Source organism: Pleurodeles waltl, chromosome 10 (assembly GCF_031143425.1).
Source record: "Pleurodeles waltl isolate 20211129_DDA chromosome 10, aPleWal1.hap1.20221129, whole genome shotgun sequence".
Taxonomy (NCBI): Eukaryota; Metazoa; Chordata; class Amphibia; order Caudata; family Salamandridae; genus Pleurodeles; species Pleurodeles waltl.
The window spans coordinates 496,873,869-496,891,717 of NC_090449.1; the positions used below are offsets into that span (position 1 = coordinate 496,873,869).

Below are 17,849 nucleotides of genomic sequence, written 5' to 3' on the forward strand. Positions count from 1 at the left end.
ACATGTCTGGGGTGTGGCAGGCTGGCAGAAACTGGTCAACCTACACTAGAAGTCGGGTAGGTATTCAGGGGTCATCTCTAAGATGCCCTCTGGGTGTATGTTACAATAAATTGCACACTGGCATCAGTGTGCATTTACTGTGCTGAGAAGTTTGATACCAAACTTCCCAGTTTTCAGTGTAGCCATTACAGAACTGTGGAGTTCATGTTTGACAAACTCCCACACCATATACTCGTATGACTACCCTGCACTTACAATGTCTAAGGTTTTGCTTAGACAATGTAGGGGCATAGTGCTCATATGCCCTCACCTGTGGTATAGTGCACCCTGCCTTAGGGCTGTAAGGCCTGCTAGAGGGGTGACTTACCTATGCCACAGGCAGTGTGAGGTTGGCATGGCACTCTGAGGGGAGTGCCATGTTGACTTAGTCATTTTCTCCCCACCAGCGCACACAAGCTGAGGGGCAGTGTGCATGTGCTGAGTGAGGGGTCCCCAGGGTGGCATAATACATGCTGCAGTCCTTAGAGACCTTCCCTGGCATCAGGGCCCTTGGTACCAGGGGTACCAGTTACAAGGGACTTAACTGAGTGCCAGGGTTGTGCCAATTGTGGAGACAAAGGTACAGTTTAGGGAAAGAACACTGGTGCTGGGGCCTGGTTAGCAGGGTCCCAGCACACTTTCAAATCATAACTTAGCATCAGCAAAGGCAAAAAGTTAGGGGGTACCCATGCCAAGGAGGCATTTCCTTACAGTTTCTTCCTTACTGTTTTTTCAATCACCCATACCACGTCTTCTCCCTTACATCTTCACACTCCTTGCCCTTCATCTCCTATCCTTCATAGCATATCCTTACTCCTGCTACCAAATAATGCCCTTCACAACGTGCTTACCACATCTGTCACTCCTGCTGGAGCATGAAGACTTCCCTTTAACTTTTAACTCAACCATTTGCATTTCTCTTCCAAGGCATCTTAAAGACCACAACATTTGAATACTAACATGAGCTAAAACAAATCATTCCCTGTTCAGTGCTTCCCCTTACTTTCACAATAAATCGTGGAAAATCAAGTTGCTGGATATTCAGATTAAGCCTTAAGAAAGCAGTAAAAACCCTCCATTGTTCCACCTAGATGTCCAATGCAAAATGCTCATCCAATGAACTACCAAGGATCCTCTCAGAAATCAGCAACCCATCAATATACTACAATTGCATCCTTCTGTGACAATCGGGTCCCCAAAACAAAGTATTTGGAAGACCATCTCTAAAGCAAAATGACCGAAATGAACTCCATTACTCTTTCTTATGAATACTAATAGAATGATCTCCATATTCCTAGATCTTCAACTTCAAAGACAGCTGTCAACTCTTAGGTTAAAATATTGGTCCCAGGCAGAGACAGTGACTCCAACTTGAAATACATTTGGGCTCATAAGAAAATAACGGTGAACAGAAATGGATCTATCTGCTGCTTTCAATGCTGCCCACCACAAGACACTTCTACTGGGATTAAAGGAGCTTGGCTTTCACAGAAAAATGCTAAACTGGATCTTTTCTTTTCTCCAAGTCAGAAAGAGCATTGTCTCCCTACCGTTTCTCATGTCCACACCTTTCAATGCACACTGTAGAGTGACCCAAGGCTTGATCATCTTTCCACTCCTGTTTGACCTCTATCTCGCACACCTACCAGACCTAATCAGCTCCTTCAACTTAATGTGGTGCAATTATACTGATGACAAAGCCATACTTGAAAGGCTGGAAACTCATGAGAAGTTACAAGTATTATTTTTCTCCTGTCTCCTTGATGAATTGGTAAATGGATGCTGTGTAACCACCTTAAAACCAGCTCATCCAAAAGAGAGATCCTAAGTTGTTTAGTAATGAAACCACCACCCTACAAGCATTTGGTCCAGTTATCTAGCAACCCTTCCACTGCATCACATGAAGTGAAAATCTCAGAGTATGCAATCCATCCTTTCATTTGAACCCTCAAGTGAACGAAGTCACAGGATGAACCTCCTGCACAAATCAAACACTCAGATGCATCTTGCCACATCTAAGTTAAACCCCAAACCACTATAATCCGTATCATGCCACACGTATGCTGTACAACTAGTAAAAAGTGTTCCTATTTCATAAATTTCAACGGTCTTGAATGTTTGCTATTGATAACCTATTCACCACAGGCTGTGTCATACTGAACTCCAGGTTATCAGGATCTGTGGATCACACGGTGTCAATATTGCAAGTGATCCAAGAATTGCTTCAGTCTTTGGAGGAGAGACGAAATAACCTCAGAATTGTGGGGCTGTTGGATGGTCAATTTCCAACTCAATGTACTACCAGATAGTTGAAATCCTGGGTTCCTGCAGAAGAGATGTTTTGCTCCATAGTTCAAAGAGTGTATAGAATGCAGAGACGTCAACCCCTACCCAGTGCCCTGACTCGTTCAGTCATTGTGTGGATTTTCGAATTCTCAAATAGAAATGTGAGTTTTTGAGTAGCCCAGGGGTAAGGAAAAACTCACTTGTGGCACGGCTCACATCGTGCTTTTTCCAGACTATATTCTAAAGATCCCACAAAGCACTGATCTTTCCTGGAGAATAAAGCAAAGCTATGTGCCATGCTGATTGAATGTATGTTGCTCCTCCTTTGCTCAAGGTCATTCACTAAGACAAGACTCTGTACTTTGATACTCCTGAGAGTGCTGGAACTGGGTGGAAGAACATACGGACTTCACTCAGAAAAGAGTTGCCCCTGGGGGCTCAGCAGAGGTAGGTGGTGGCCCATGTCCTTGCAGGTGAGACAGAAAATGACACCGACCTGAAGGTAAACCATCCAGTAGCTAAAGGTTGCTTTGTCCCAGCTTGGTGGAGTGCACACCAGGCAATGCCGTTGACAGTTCTTTATGGCAGTATCTTTTATTTTTATTTTTTAATATATATTTTTATTATTATTAATTAACTTTCACTGCATTACATCTGCAACATTCTTGATGGCATCAACAGGTTTCCATTTAGTGCATATAATTGATCATTGAATATACAACATATTCTTGCACTTTCTAATGCTCCCACTGCATTTCTTCTTATCCTAGACATGCACAGGTTCCTTGGGGATGCAATACGCCTAGGTTGTTTCGGTGTCTTAGGGGTACATCCCTATCCTGTGGTCGCATTTAATCTGGAGTGCCCACTTGTCCGTATCGCAAACTTCTCTAAAACTTCTTATTATTTTAACTTGATGGTGCTATTTCAAACAGGCTACATTCACAGCCGTGGTGGGTGTTACTCATTGTTTCCTTGTTCTTTTTTTATTTTTCCCCCCTTCTTTCATTCCATTGAGGCCAGGCCGGTACCTTCCTATGCTTATTGTCTCTGTTCCCTCATATCGAGATGGATGTGCTTGGGGGCCGAGAACATCCATGTTCTATCTCTTGGGGTTCAGCCATCCTATCCCCCTAATTGCCTGTTCCAGATGGTCCTGGTCTCCCTCTTTCCACTCCTTCTCTTTTGGTTCCCCCATCTTGCCCCACTGTCTGTGCCCTACCCTATTAGTCACTCTGGGTTTCAACTGCCGCCTCTCCCCCCCCTTCCTTAGTCTGACTATCCCATCTCAGGAGTATTCTTTATGGCAGTATCCTACCTGTTTCTCTTCTTGTTATGCAGGTGATAATTGTATGATGTTAATTTAACAGCCAGCACATTAGTGGGACTTTTCTCTCTCTTTGTCTTTGGATGATTGGCCAGTACCCGTGGGCTATGTTTCTTTACAGCATTTGTTTTATGTAATAAGGAATGTATGTTCTGTTAGGTTAGTAATTTCTATTTGTGTTTGTGGGTGACAGTTACTTTACTTTTAGAAGTGTTGGGTAAGGTGTGACAGGACTTCTTGGACTCAGATAATCCCAAGATGCTTATTGAACACTTTTCATTTGAATTGTCGATAGGAGCTCATGGGAATTGGTCAAAATGGAACCTTAACTCTTGATAACTATCTGATGAAAAATCAGACAAATTTCTCCTGTAAGAACTGCACCATTTCCTTACTAGTAATAAGAGCTCAGTCACATCAGAAGCTTCCCTATGGGAGGCTGTGTGGATGGTCATGAGGTAGGACATTATCTCTTTAACAACCCAACAAAAGAAAGGGAAAGCGTCTGAATGCCTGGCACTAGATTAAAAGAAAGCTGTCACCAGGCAGGTTGCTCCCCCCATCTGCCACGCAGCCCCCTGTGGATTGAACCTCCGTTGCCGCTTTTGCCGCCTGACTACTCGCTCCCTTTTTTCTGTACCCCTGCGCTTGGCTTCTGTGCCACTTCGTTTTTTCATTCTTTGACCCTGTGTTTTGCTTTCTGTACCCCTGTGCTCTGTTGTCCCTCTCCCGCCGTTTTTTCCCCGGGTTTTTCCCTTGCTGCTGAGCCCCTGCTGCCCCGCCCCCTTCACTCCCATTGGCCGCCCCGCTCCCACCTCCCAGCTGCTCCTCCCTCCCTCTACCCTCATATGGAGGCCGCAAAGCGGGCGCGCAGCGGGCGCACCAAAGGCGTGCCTAAGGCAAGCCCGTCTGCGCCCGGACCGCACCCAGCACCAGAACCCCTGGAACCCGCACCCCCCTGCAACGCCAGTCTGCACTACGACGCAAGCACCCTCCACGCACTCAACACCAGACGAGACCACCCCTGCTACCGGGCCACCCCGAAACGCACCCAGGGGCCTTTCACCTGCCGGAACTGCAGATTCACCAGCATCCAACCCTCCACACCACCAGCCAGAGAACCCAACCACCTCCGCTGCATCACCTCAACACACGCTCCGCTCGCAAGCACACCATCGAACTTTGGGACCTCCTAGACTCCACTGCCCCCGACGTCGCCTTCCTGACAGAGACCTGGCTGAACGCCACCTCAGCACCAGACATCGCCATAGCCATCCCACAGGGCTACAAGATCTCCCGCAGAGACCGCACCAACGGAGTGGGAGGAGGAATCGCCATCATCCACAAAGACTCCATCAAAATGTCAATGAACACCGATGACACCCTCACCACCACCGAGCACATGCACTTCCAGCTCCACACCGACCCCAACACCACCCTCAGAGGAGCTCTCATCTACAGATCTCCCGGACCCCGCCCATAGTTCAGTGACATCATCGCCGACCTCATCAGCACCCACGCCCTCGCTTCCACGGACTACATCCTCCTCGGGGACCTGAACTTCCACCTCGAGAATAACAACGACGCCAACTCCACCACCCTGATCGCCAACCTCGGACTCAAACAGCTCGTAACGACACCCACTCACGCCGCTGGACACACGCTCAACCCCATCTTCTCCGCAAGCCCCCACGTCTCCTTCAACCACACCACCGAACCACACTGGACCGACCACAGATGCGTCCACTTCACCTTCAGAAAACCCACCACACACCACCGCACTCAACAGCTACCACGCCGCTGCTGGAGCAAGGTCACCGAGGTCCAACTGACTACCGCCCTCGCCCTGAGACCACCCACCGACCCAGACACCGCCGCGACCAACCTCACACAGTGGATCAAGACTGCGCCAACACCCTTGCACCTCTCAAGACCTTTACAACCAACCACACCAACAAGAAAGCCGCCTGGTTCACCGAGGACCTCCGGATCTCCAAGCACACCTGTCGGAAGCTGGAGAAGAAATGGCTCCATGACCGAACACCAGACAACCACACAGCCCTCAAGAGCGCCACCCGCAGACATCACCAACTCATCAGGACGGCCAAGAAGACCGCCTTCAAGGACCGCCTAGACAACAACGCACACAACACCAAAGAGCTCTTCAGCATCGTGAAAGAACTCTCCAACCCCAGCTCCATCACCAACGACATCCCGCCATCTCAAGACCTGTGCGACTCCCTGGCCACCTTCTTCCACCGCAAGATCACCGACATCCACGACAGCTTCAACCCCGACCCCCCCCGCACCCACCACCGAGTCCACCACCCCTGCGACTACCACTCGCACCAGTCGCCTGACCGTCTGGTCCAGCGTCAGCGACGAAGACACCATCAAAACCATGAACTCCATCCACTCTGGATCCCCATCGGACCCCTGCCCTCACCACGTCTTCAACAAAGCCAGCGCAGCCATCGCGCCCCACCTCCGGAAAACAATCAACTGTTCCTTCGAGATAGCAACCTTCCCAGAAAGCTGGAAGCACGCCGAGATAAGCCGTTCTGAAGAAGCCCAAGGCGGACCCTAAGAACTTCCGACCCATCTCCCTGCTCCCTTTCCCGGCAAAAGTGACCGAGAAGATTGTCAACAATCAGCTGACTCGTTACCTCGAAGTCAACAACATCCTGGACCCTTCCCAATCCGGGTTTCGCAGTAACCACAGCACCGAGACAGCCCTCATCGCCGCCACTGACGACATCCGGACCCTGATGGACAAAGGAGAAACAGCCGCCCTCATCCTCCTGGCCCTATCAGCAGCCTTTGACACGGTCTGCCACCGCACCCTATCAGCACCCAGATCCCCACACCGCCAAAGCTAACCTCCACCGAGGAATGAAGGCCGTAGCCGACTGGATGAAGGACAGCAGACTGAAGCTGAACTCACACAAGACGGAGGTCCTCCTTCTCGGACCCACCCCATCAGCCTGGGACGACTCTTGGTGGCCCACGTCACTAGGCACAGCCCCGGAACCCACAGACCACGCACGCAACCTGGGGGTCATCCTCGACTCCACTCTCTCCATGACCAGGCAAGTCAACGGCGTCTCCGCGTCCTGCTTCAACACCCTCCGTATGCTCCGCAGGATCTTCAAATGGATCCCCCTCGACACGAGAAAAACCGTTACCCAGGCCCTCATCACCAACAGACTCGACTACGGGAACGCCCTCTACTCAGGAATTACAAACAAGCTCCTGAGACGACTCCAACGCATCCAGAACGCCGCGGCCCGACTCATCCTCGATGTCCCCCGCCGCAGCCACATCACACTCCACCTGAGAGGCCTGCACTGGCTCCCCGTCAACAAAAGGATCACCTTCAAGCTCCTGGTCCACGCACACAAAGCACTGCACAACACTGGACCCACCTAACTCAACAACCGACTCAGCTTCCACACCCCCACCCGAGGCCTCCGCTCAGCCAACCTCGCCCTCGCCACAGTCCCCCGCATCCGAAAAACCACCGCCAGCGGCAGATCCTTCTCCTACCTCGCCACCAAGACCCGGAACACTCTCCCCACCATCCTACGACAGACCCAGGACCTGCTGGCCTTCAGAAGACTCCTCAAGACCTGGCTCTTCGACCAGTAGCACCCCCCTCCCCAGCGCCTTGAGACCCTCGCGGGTATGTAGCGCGCTTTACAAATCCCGTGATTGATTGAACTTCAAGGGATCACGGTCCAATCTGCTCGCAAGAGCCTCCTGAGAATTTGTGCATGCTAAAAATGCATAAGAGCCCTAAAGCAGATATACTTGCTTCAAAATACAAGCTCAATAAGGGTGGAGAGAACTCTGGAAAAATTATTTATTAGTTAATGAATAGGGAGGCAGAGTCCTGATTTGTGTCCTCCGTGAGTGATCCGGACTTAGGGATGTTTTCCACGGTGCAGGAAATTGCAACTGTGCTCTCAAAATACGAAACCAATCTTCAGTCAAGAGGGATGACCCACCTCCTGCAGCCAATAGACTGATTTTAAGCAACCTTATCCTCCCTGAGCTGTCATCTGTGGAATGGGATGCACTAGATTTACTACTACAGATGAAGAGATACCAGGGTTATTAGGAACTTGTCTTCAGAGAAAACACTGGGCCCAAATTAGTCCCCTCCACAATTTTCCAAGTGACCATCCTCCCAGCTGTTCCCACAGATGTGTACTATGTTTGAAGAAGCCCATCATATAGGAATGTTGTTCCACGATTTAAGAGGGGCCACAATGGTAGTCATTCACAAGGCCTATAAACCAAAGATAGATTGCTCCTCCTACCAGCCCATTTCTTTAATTCTGAAGTTAAAATCTTAGCAACAGTCTTGGCTAACTGACTAGTAAGAGTGCTTGGATCCTTAGCACACTGGACCTATAAGGGGGTTATGCCCAGCATTGCATACAAAAAATGTATGTGGCATTAGCCTATTCAAAATGCACCTCAGAGCTGAAGGCTCTGCTCTCGATTAATTTTGAGAAAGCGTTCCATTAGATTAAGTGGTCCTTCTTGTTTGGGGTATGCGTCTGAAGGAATCTAGGTCCCAAGTTCAAGACTTACGTTTCAGTACTATATAACTCTCCATTGGCAACCTTGAGGGTGAATGGGCCCTGATTGGTGCTCTTCCAGATTAAATGTGCACAAGTGGCAAGGTTGCCCCCTCTCCCTTCTATTGTTCGCTTTCGTTATGGAGCCTCTGGGCAAAAGGGTACACTCTGATGTAAGGCACGCGGATCAGCAAGATCATGATATGCAGACGATGTTCTGTTGTACATGCAATACCCAGCCTCTGCAATCCTACGTCTCATGCATATGTTTGATATATAAGGAGGAGTCTGGAGTTAAGGTGAACTGGGGACATCTCAACTAATTCCTGTATCAGGGAATGTCAATCTCCATAGTCTGGGGCAGATTTATGACATCCCAGTGGCTCAAGAATTTAAACGTGGGTATGTTCATATCATTGGAACCACAGTGATGCTGGGAATTAAACATAAACCCGCTAACAGAATGCTTGAAAAAGCAACTGGGCAGATGGAGCAATTTGCAGCTCTACATGGTGGGTACGGGGGCTGAAATTCAAAATGATTGCAATACCACAGTTATAATATATCCTCCAAAATAATTTGTGCATTCTCTTTGGAGTCTTCTTTGTTGCCCTACAGAGGCTCATCAAGGATTACTTCTGGATGAGGAATATACTGCAAGTGTTATTTAATAAATGTATACAATGGCCGTAAGATGGTGATTTGGGGTTTGCAGTTATTCAACATTATTATCAAGCTGCACAACTCATCCTGATCAATGACTGGCTCTATGCTGATAAAGCTCCAGTGGTTATATTGGAAATAGAGCCTACATGGCTTCTGTGACTTCTGTCCTATTTGTATTGCAGAAGAGATCCGGGATAAGGGACTGTGTCCTTCATCCACAAGACACCCACTGATTGAACCAAGCATTGCAGGACTTTAAATGGAATGGCAGGATAACGAAGGAGATTACACTTTAGCCTGAGGAATGGCTTTTGGCAGTTCCTTAACTGCCTGGCTTTAATGGATGCGACAACATTGCAATATCCAGAGTGTGGGGTTCTTTGCATATATAAATGATCAACTAACTGCAAGAGCAATTCGGGTTACATAAATTGTAGTTTTTCCAATATTTACAGATCAGACATGCTCTCGATAGCACCAAAGACCATGTAATCACTCTCCCTGAACGCAACCACCTTGAATCAAAACCCTTAATTGAATGCATGGGGGGAAAAGGCTCTATCTAGACTGTACAGAGCCCTACTTGTTAACATCCCTGATCCAATTTTACAGTTAAAGGTGAGATGGAGGGCTGGCCTGGGTCCCTTGGAGGAGAAGGAGCAGAATGTCTGGAAGCAAAAATGGCTGCCCGAGAGATGGCGATTCCAGCTAGGCCCCATCTTATCCAAATCAACTTTTTCCATCAAGTCTGTTGCACCAGAATGTATACAGAAAATAGGTAGGACCTAATCCAGATCTGTCGTAGGTGTGAACATAATTCTAGTACTTTTTCCATGTGGTGTGAGAATGTCCAACAGTTCAAACATATTGACACAGAATACGCAGTGCTCTAGCTCAGATGGTTGGGAAGTAGATCCCATGTAGCCTTAAGATGACAATATTGGGGATAATGTCGGAGTGGAATGGTGTCTGGGCACAGCAAAAGCTGGTAGCCTTTAGCTTCATGGTTGCCCATAGGGAAATTGCTAATACCTTTTGCGCACTGGCAACTCCATCATTGCACAACTGGTTCCCAGGCATGGACTTTTGTGCCACCATCAAAGAGAGTATACATGGCAAGAGGATGCTGCAGGAAACATGGTTAAATGCGGGTTACTTGGCTGGATGGACTCCATTGAGAACAGGCCTGAAACAGAGTGAGCCGAGGACCAAGATCAGACTAAGTGAAAGTCTAACATCTGGCAGACATACAAGAGGCTAATATTGGGAATAGGAGTCTGGACGAAAGTCCATTATTTATGCTGCTTTGTGATAATTTGTTACTGGGATGAAAATGCTAATTAAAAGTATTTTAAAAAAAAGTTAATAAAAATTCAAAACATTGGGTTGTGGCTTAATCATGCTTGGCATTTGCAGCATTACAGAACCCCAACACTCATAACAAGCATGTACTGAAATAAAGTTCTTATTACTTAAAGCTGAATATAGGTTTGAAATGCAGGCACCTGTACTAGCTGCCTCTTGCGGATGTTTTGTTTCCAGAGCTGCTTGCTGGAACTTTACTCAGTCAGGCATTGTCACCCATCCCTTTACGTTGGCTGATCCCTGATTGATGGATCGAGCATATGTCCCAGAGAAAGTCTAGGAAGTCCTAGGATACAACACCCAGAGAAAAGTGGAAGATTTTAAAGGTAATATTTTAATATCTCTGGCAAGCTGCACTCTTTCCTTCCAAATATAGTACATCTGTGATCATTATGCGATTAAGTATCTCTGTTAAAAAAAATTTTAATGGTATTCCCCCTTAATTCTATCCTAGAGGAGAAAGGGCAAAAAACAATGGAATTATAATGCCTCCTATATATTTTATTTTTGTGGACGTCAGCTAGGAATTGTCCCTTTTTATGGTCTGCTTGGCAGCGCAAATGTCACCAGACAACTATGTGAGCATTACAAGATAGGGGGGGCTTTGGCTTGCCCCACATACTGGGATTCAGGAGTACATACTTTGATTGGGTAGAAGTTGTGTGCTTCCACAAAAAAGTGCTTGCCATCTACACAGCTGTGATCATTGTGTCTATGTATCCGGCTGCCTAAGCTTGAGCTATCAGGTGCACACACACAACATTGGAATGTTATTAAAGTGTCTTAGATAACTGGATAATTTGTTGTTTTATTCTGATAGCAGCAAATGGGAGTAGGACAGTCATTACTGTACATGAATATTTAGGTCAGACTGGATAGTGCAACTGGCCTTTTAACATACACCAGCAATATTCTACAGTTCTTAGGTTTCAAACAGATACATATCTATTGCCATTATATTTACTTGTAATGCTTCACATTACCATGTAACATTCTTTAAAAGGCAGGCCTATTGGAATTGTCAAAGCTTGTTTAGTTGAGGGAGGAGTAGCCAGTGTGGTATAGTAGAATCTTCTGTTTATGTTCTGTGAAACTGGTCTGTTTTGGTGTTTCTGATACCTAGTACTGCACCATATAGGCAATAATTGTAATCTTGCCCTTCTCCCCCTGATCTCCTACTTTTGCTACTCAACTCAAAAAACGGAACATTACTTTTCAGTTGCCCTAGAACATATTCTGCGATTTCAGTTGCATTCAAATGTCATTTTTTCTTTTTGTTGTGTGCGTTTCTTTCTGTTGTATTTGCCTGTGCATTCTTGGGTGTTGCTTGTGGACAATTAAAGGCTTCAGCAGTCGCTGCCTCAGCCAAGCCTGCAACTGCTAAAGGGAGGCCAGCCTCCACCACGAGCCCCAAGCAATCTACGCCTCCCCCAGGCAAAAAAGCAAGTAGTCCTGCTCCAGTTGCTTCTTCCACTCCCAAACGGCCTGCGTCCAGCTCTGCACGGCCCTCCAACTTAACACCCAAAGATTCTACCACGCCGCGGTCTTCCACCTTGACACCCAAGGAGATGAAACCAAAGGTAAGAGTGTAGTGTTTGTTTCATTATCAGATGTTTGCTCAGACTGCCAAATTTGCTTCTGCACTCCACAAAGTAGAGCACACAGCTATCTTCATAAATCTGTATTTTACAGATATTATGTTTTGAGTTATTGAAGAGATGAAAGGGTATTGTGGGTACGGCTGTGATTTTTGAATAGGCCTTAGATGACTGCTCTTGAAGAATAATAGACGTGTGCTGATAGATTAACTGCAATGACTTGACAAAATGTACGGAATATGCCGTGAAAACGGAAATATGCATGCTGTGACATGTACAATACAATGGGATGTTTTTTTTATGTCATTCAGATAGAAGCTGACCTGATGCATAACAAGTTAAGCTATCTTGGAAAGGAAAAAAAAAACACCAAGGCACTAAGTGATGACTCATCTTCCTATGCCAGGCATTGATTACAGAACTGCTCTGAAATTTACTGTCCTTCTATAGGTGAATCAGGTCTCTTTAAAATGATTATAGAACTAAAAGAATGACGAATGTCCTAGTCCTACTCAGCATAGGGCCCAAGGTTAGCCACACTGTACCGTCATACCACAATTTCTGGCTTTACTTCCCTAAGATGGGCCAGTCAGCATAAACCTTAGAGGAAGGGAAGTTGGTTGTGGAGGTCACAAGTGAATGTCCACCATAGGAAAATGTTTTGAAGAATGGTAAGTAAAGCATTATTCTTCAGTGTGGTTTATGATCGAAGCTCTTGAATAAAATGCTTTGCATTACCCTCACAGATAGATGATTAAGGTATAGAAGACATGAAACATAGGGCAGCAGTCTGCTGAAGCCATGAAGAGACCAGTTAGCAAGCCCCTGAGTTGTCAACATATGTCAGGTTTCATTAATGCTAGTTAAGTGACTTTGTCCTTGACTCTAGGAGCCCATCTACCTCTTCCGAAATGCTTACTCGATACACATCATTTAACAGTATGCTCAATTATCTGAGCAAAGTCATTGACAATTCTTTAGGCCATAGACCCTGACCAGCAGAGAAATTTGTCTCCATTACATTCAAATTTATTTTCCTCCATTAAGATCAAAGAGCCAATCTCATTGCATTTATGATGTTTACTTTTGCAGAGGTTAGAGACCTCGCAAAATAGGCTTCAATTGAAAATCTGGCACAGAGTGAGAATATCTGAATATAGAACAGGTTTAATGACGCATGCAATTTACTTAATGTAATTTCTGATCCGATTTAATAAAGAAAACTGTGTTCATAGTAGGAATGATGTATGTGGCCTAGGTTTATTGGATACATGCCTTTATTGGGAATGGAATCAGACTCTGGTCCCAGCTGGAAACTGGTTGTTCAATGTCCAGTTTTGATTTTGATTTCTGAGTTAAATAGTTTTCAGCAGCTCACAGTTAAGTTGTTTTCAGCAGCTCACAGAGTGCTCAAGAGCAGACATTTAGTCTCCAGGAAGTGCAAACTCCAGTGGAAAACTAAATGCATTTGCGCTCAAGTTATTTGGCTATGAGAAAATTAATCAAGGTAGTACATTAACCACTGTACAGGTAAAGGTGTCCAACTAATTGCCCCAAGTTGACACTCCTAACATCTTCTACAAAAGTGTCTGGCAGAGTATTTTGTAGTAACTTTTGCCTCTTCTTGACCTTAGTAAAAAGATTAAACTGTTCATCTTCTACTTACTCTGAAAAAGCTAAGCAGTGCACCACATATTGTCTGGAAGAAGAGATTATTTTTCTGAAACTGGATGTGGACTTATTCCAGAAATGACTAAAGTATGTCACTGTGTTGTATCCAGAAAGGCCTTAACAGGGTGGGCGGGATCATGATGAATAAAATAATTCTAAGGTTATGCTTTGTAAGCTCTTCACTGATGGTCATAAATGTAGAATTTTCCCATATGAATGCGGAGACCCTGGAACACTTCAATTTCAGTTTACTATATCTACCGATCTATCTATCTATCTATCGATCTATCTATCTATCTGTATTGGAGGTAAAGAAAACTGCCCTTTCTCTAATGCAGACAAAAACCTTAGAAGCCTAAAAGGCTAGATTTGTTTCTGAATTGTAACTTTAATTTGCAATATTATGTAAGGCAATGTTGCAGGATGAGGCCTAAACTGAACCAAAACTTGGAATCTTCAATAAAAATACAGGAGGGAGAAAACAGCCTGATATGCTTAATGCTAAGAGAAGAGACAAATATTCACTGTCCCTTTAAGAAAATAGTGGATTCAGTATCCTAGCATGCTCTGCGTTGGCAGATTCCCAACAAGTGTGGTTCTTTTTTTACAGCTCACGGATAGAAGATCGTATAACACTTTTTGGGAATTTTTTAAAACCCTATTCTGAGATGGGTTTACCTCTGTTTTCAAAACTATTTGACCTCGTTTGGCTTTTATTTAGTCATCTGAAACTTTTCCACCTTCATTTTCTTTTTTTTTTAAGGTGAATTTTAGAGTCAGGTATTCATTGTTTCTGAAATGCTGCCCCTGTGGGAGCAAGAGTTCTGGCTTAGACCTATATAATTTGTGTGATCAGTTTTCCACCTTCGTTTTAGACGAAAGATTGTGAATTCTGCAGAAAGCTGCCCAAAGTGGCACAAAGTCACAGGAGGAGATGAAAAAGCAACTCAGGATGAGTCTCTTCCGCTGGGATCAGACTCTCTGTTAAGAGTCCCACAAAGGGAGATCAAGGAAGAAGCCACATCGCTATCGCATCTATTCAAGGCAATCCTACACCTCCAGATTGACATTGTGCAGTTCATCATTAAAGTTTAGCCCTATTCCAAAGTTCTTGCAATTAAAGAGTAGCATTGCTGTAGGTTCGACAACAGCACAAACACCTCGGTGTCAAAGGATAAATCCTACAAATTGTTGGCATCAGAGCATTTGCTACCTTTTGATCCAAAGTCTACCTCTTCGCTTACAAAACGTTCATCATCAAGAAACTTACCTTATTATTTGGCATAGAGAATATCACCATCTAACCCCTCAGTGTAAAAGAAGGTCTATGTCAGTGATTTTAATATTGATCAACATTTTTTTCAACGTCATCACATTCTTTGTTTGGTAGATTGTCTTTTTCACTCTTTCCAGGGGCATATCCATTACCATCGAGCATTCTGGCCTGGCAGTCTTTTTTGCCCTTTATTTAATGTCTGGCCTAAGCTGTCAACTCCTTCCATAGTTCTTTCATTTTTCCCTCAAGGTGGGAGCACACAGCCGTACTGTAACTCGTAAAAGTGTAAAGGCTAGAGGCTCAACTTTTGTCATTGGTACTTCAGCCCCTTACCCTGCGTTTAGAGGGTGTTTCAGTACCATTTCACATCTCAGATAAATCCATGCAAGAATGGCAGCCTTTAAATGGATAGTCGTTCCTGATCTCTCCCAACCATATTTGAACAGCAGCAGGGTTCAAAGTTAAAACTCTAGTCTCTGACTAACCTGCCTTGTCCTACATATCCACTTCTCTACTATTAAAACCCCTATATGCTTTGTTAGAGTGCTCTGTATCCAACATAACATAGCTGTTGCTATGGATTTTCTCAGCCTTCATTGCCTGTTTATTTAATTGATTTTGATTTTATAAGTACTCCATCTTCATCTGGAGGCCTTCCAGACTCAAGATTTTGCAGCATAACTTTGCATTAACTACCTTTTAGGACACACATACTGGTGTAATTCAGTTTGTGTTCTTGATATTATTCTCCCACTTTTCTTTCAAATTGTGCCCTGGTCTGGGCTGGCTCAACCTGACTGGAAATCCATGGTTTTTGCCATTTTTAGAAATCCTCATGTGTGAAAATAAGTATTGGGGCTCCACACTAAAGCCATGTCTCTACACTTGTTCAGCCTCCTGGCGTCTGTCAGTCTTTCCTACATTTGCCAGCTTCAGGTGCTCAACAGAGACAAAATAAATTAATCACATTCTCCTCGTTTAAGTCATTGTGCCCTGATAGTTTTGTAAGCAGGCATATTTCCTTTTTGTGACATCATTGTTTTTCTTGCATCATGCACCTCTGTTTTCTTGTCACTGCATATTCGTCTGTAGCTGCTGATCATTATTGAGTGATTAACTGCCCTGTTGACATACTTACCCATTACCGTAAGGCCACCCCATATGCCCTATATAAACGTTATAGGTGCAAGATACAAATGGCAAGAGCAATGTCCCTCCAACATTTGTACAGAGACAGTAGAAACAGTGGGACAAGTGTCATAGATAGACATGTGTAGATACACCTGCAGTCAGTAGGTTACAACTCTCCACCCCAACATGTCTCCACCTCTTAAAAAACATCTTTCCTCAGTTGGCTAAAGGCCTTGCTAAACTTCCTTCTCTTTAAATTTAGCCTCCTAGGATTGTTTTAGGAAGTCTGACATGTAGCCCTTCTGTGTCTTTGTAATATTAAATACACCAAACTCAAAAGGAGAGGTAGAGGTATCAGGTTACTACGCAGCTTCCCAACCAACAAACATTTAATATCAACAGCAGTGTAACTACTTATCCCAGTATTCCCCAAGGAGTCCCTTTAATTTCTTTTTGGAGACCCTCACCAGCTATTTTCTGCCAGTAGTATATTATTTCTCCGATGTTCTCATAGCTAATAGCATCATAATGGGATCTCCTCCTCCCCACTAACCGAGGGGATAGTTTCCACACAAGTCCAGGAAACTATTGAAGATCCGTGAACTAAAGTAAAAAAAAAAAAGAAAAGTGCAGTGGAAGTGAAAGCGTGATTTTCAAAATACCTCTATCACTTAGCTCCAATCCAGCTTTGCTATGGCTGGGAATAGGGTATGTTTAAGAACTAATAAAATGTGATAGCAACAAATTACGTGTCCTTCACATATATCAGGTCAGGTCGACATGTTTCAGCCCACTCTTGCCCAAAAGGGTCATGAGCTTTTTTCAGGACCAAAGAATCTACAGATCTTAAAATGCTGCGATATGGGTTTTACCGTCCAGGACTTCTCAGTCTACTGTGATGACTTCGCAATCTCCATACTTGTGGTGCCCAAATGCTCCTATAGTGAAGACATCTTCCACAACCCCACCTAACTTTCCCCGGCTTTTTGTTGCATCTACAGCCTGCTCGCACTTCCTGCCAGTCTGATACATACTCCCCATCCTAGCCTGTGTACTCTGCTTGCTCTGTCACCTCCACACATCCAATACCCCATTTAGCCGCCTTCTAACTTTGGCTGTATCTACAGCCTGCTAGCACTTCTTCCCTGCATAATGCATACTCCTTACCCTACCTTTTCTCTCCTATGCCTGCATTGTCACCTACACACCTCCAGAACCACACCTTGCCTTCCTTTGCATGCAGACTACCAACTGAGGGCTGCAAACCTAAGGTATTGCTCAGAAGAGGTTAAGAGTCAAAACAACATGAGGAATGCAAGGGAGGAACTTAGATTTGTAGGGACTATGCTGCTAGACCGTTCAGTTGCAATTGTGTGATACATCATGTTAGCTACCATGCCAAACAGTGTGTTGTGCTTGTGAGTCCTTGGTTCTGCTAGTCAGTGACTAGTCAGTCTTCTGTTCAGGTAGACATGTTTGCATTGCTTGAATTGACCAGCAGTTTTTAAGTGAGTGTTGTTTTTTTTTCTATCTCTGAAGGGTCTAGACCTCAAAAGTCCAATTAAGAGCGCAGAAAAGAAGACACCAGTTTCTAAGGCATCTACAACAGTGACCCCTCGTGCTGCTGTGAAACCTGCTACTGGCACGCCCAAAGCAGCAATGGTTCCAGCAGTGGCTGTTGCCTCCACCACTGGATCTGCTCCCAAAAACACCTCATCCACCACTCCCAGGAGGCCAACAAGTAAGCACCGAGCGTCTCAATGTGGCAGAGGCCATGTTTTTTAATCAGTGCCATTTCTCGTGTTTAGATTGACATATATAATCTATTATCAGCCACCAGCTTTTCCTACTGTGGTTGGGATGAAGCTCTGAATTGTGGTAGGAGCTGTTTGAGATGTGATGAT

The 17,849-nt window shown here is 45.1% G+C and overlaps 1 protein-coding gene across 36 annotated transcripts in view; it reads left to right on the plus strand.

The window, feature by feature from the left end:
• Positions 1–17,849, plus strand: part of MAP4 (microtubule associated protein 4) — a 1,914,856-nt gene that overhangs the window by 1,535,632 nt on the left and 361,375 nt on the right. For all 36 annotated transcript variants that reach the window (XM_069210826.1, XM_069210834.1, XM_069210837.1 and 33 more), the window contains 2 exons: positions 11,613–11,849; positions 17,485–17,686. In XM_069210826.1, coding sequence (XP_069066927.1) covers positions 11,613–11,849; positions 17,485–17,686 — 439 coding nt within the window. The remainder of the gene's footprint in view (positions 1–11,612; positions 11,850–17,484; positions 17,687–17,849) is intronic.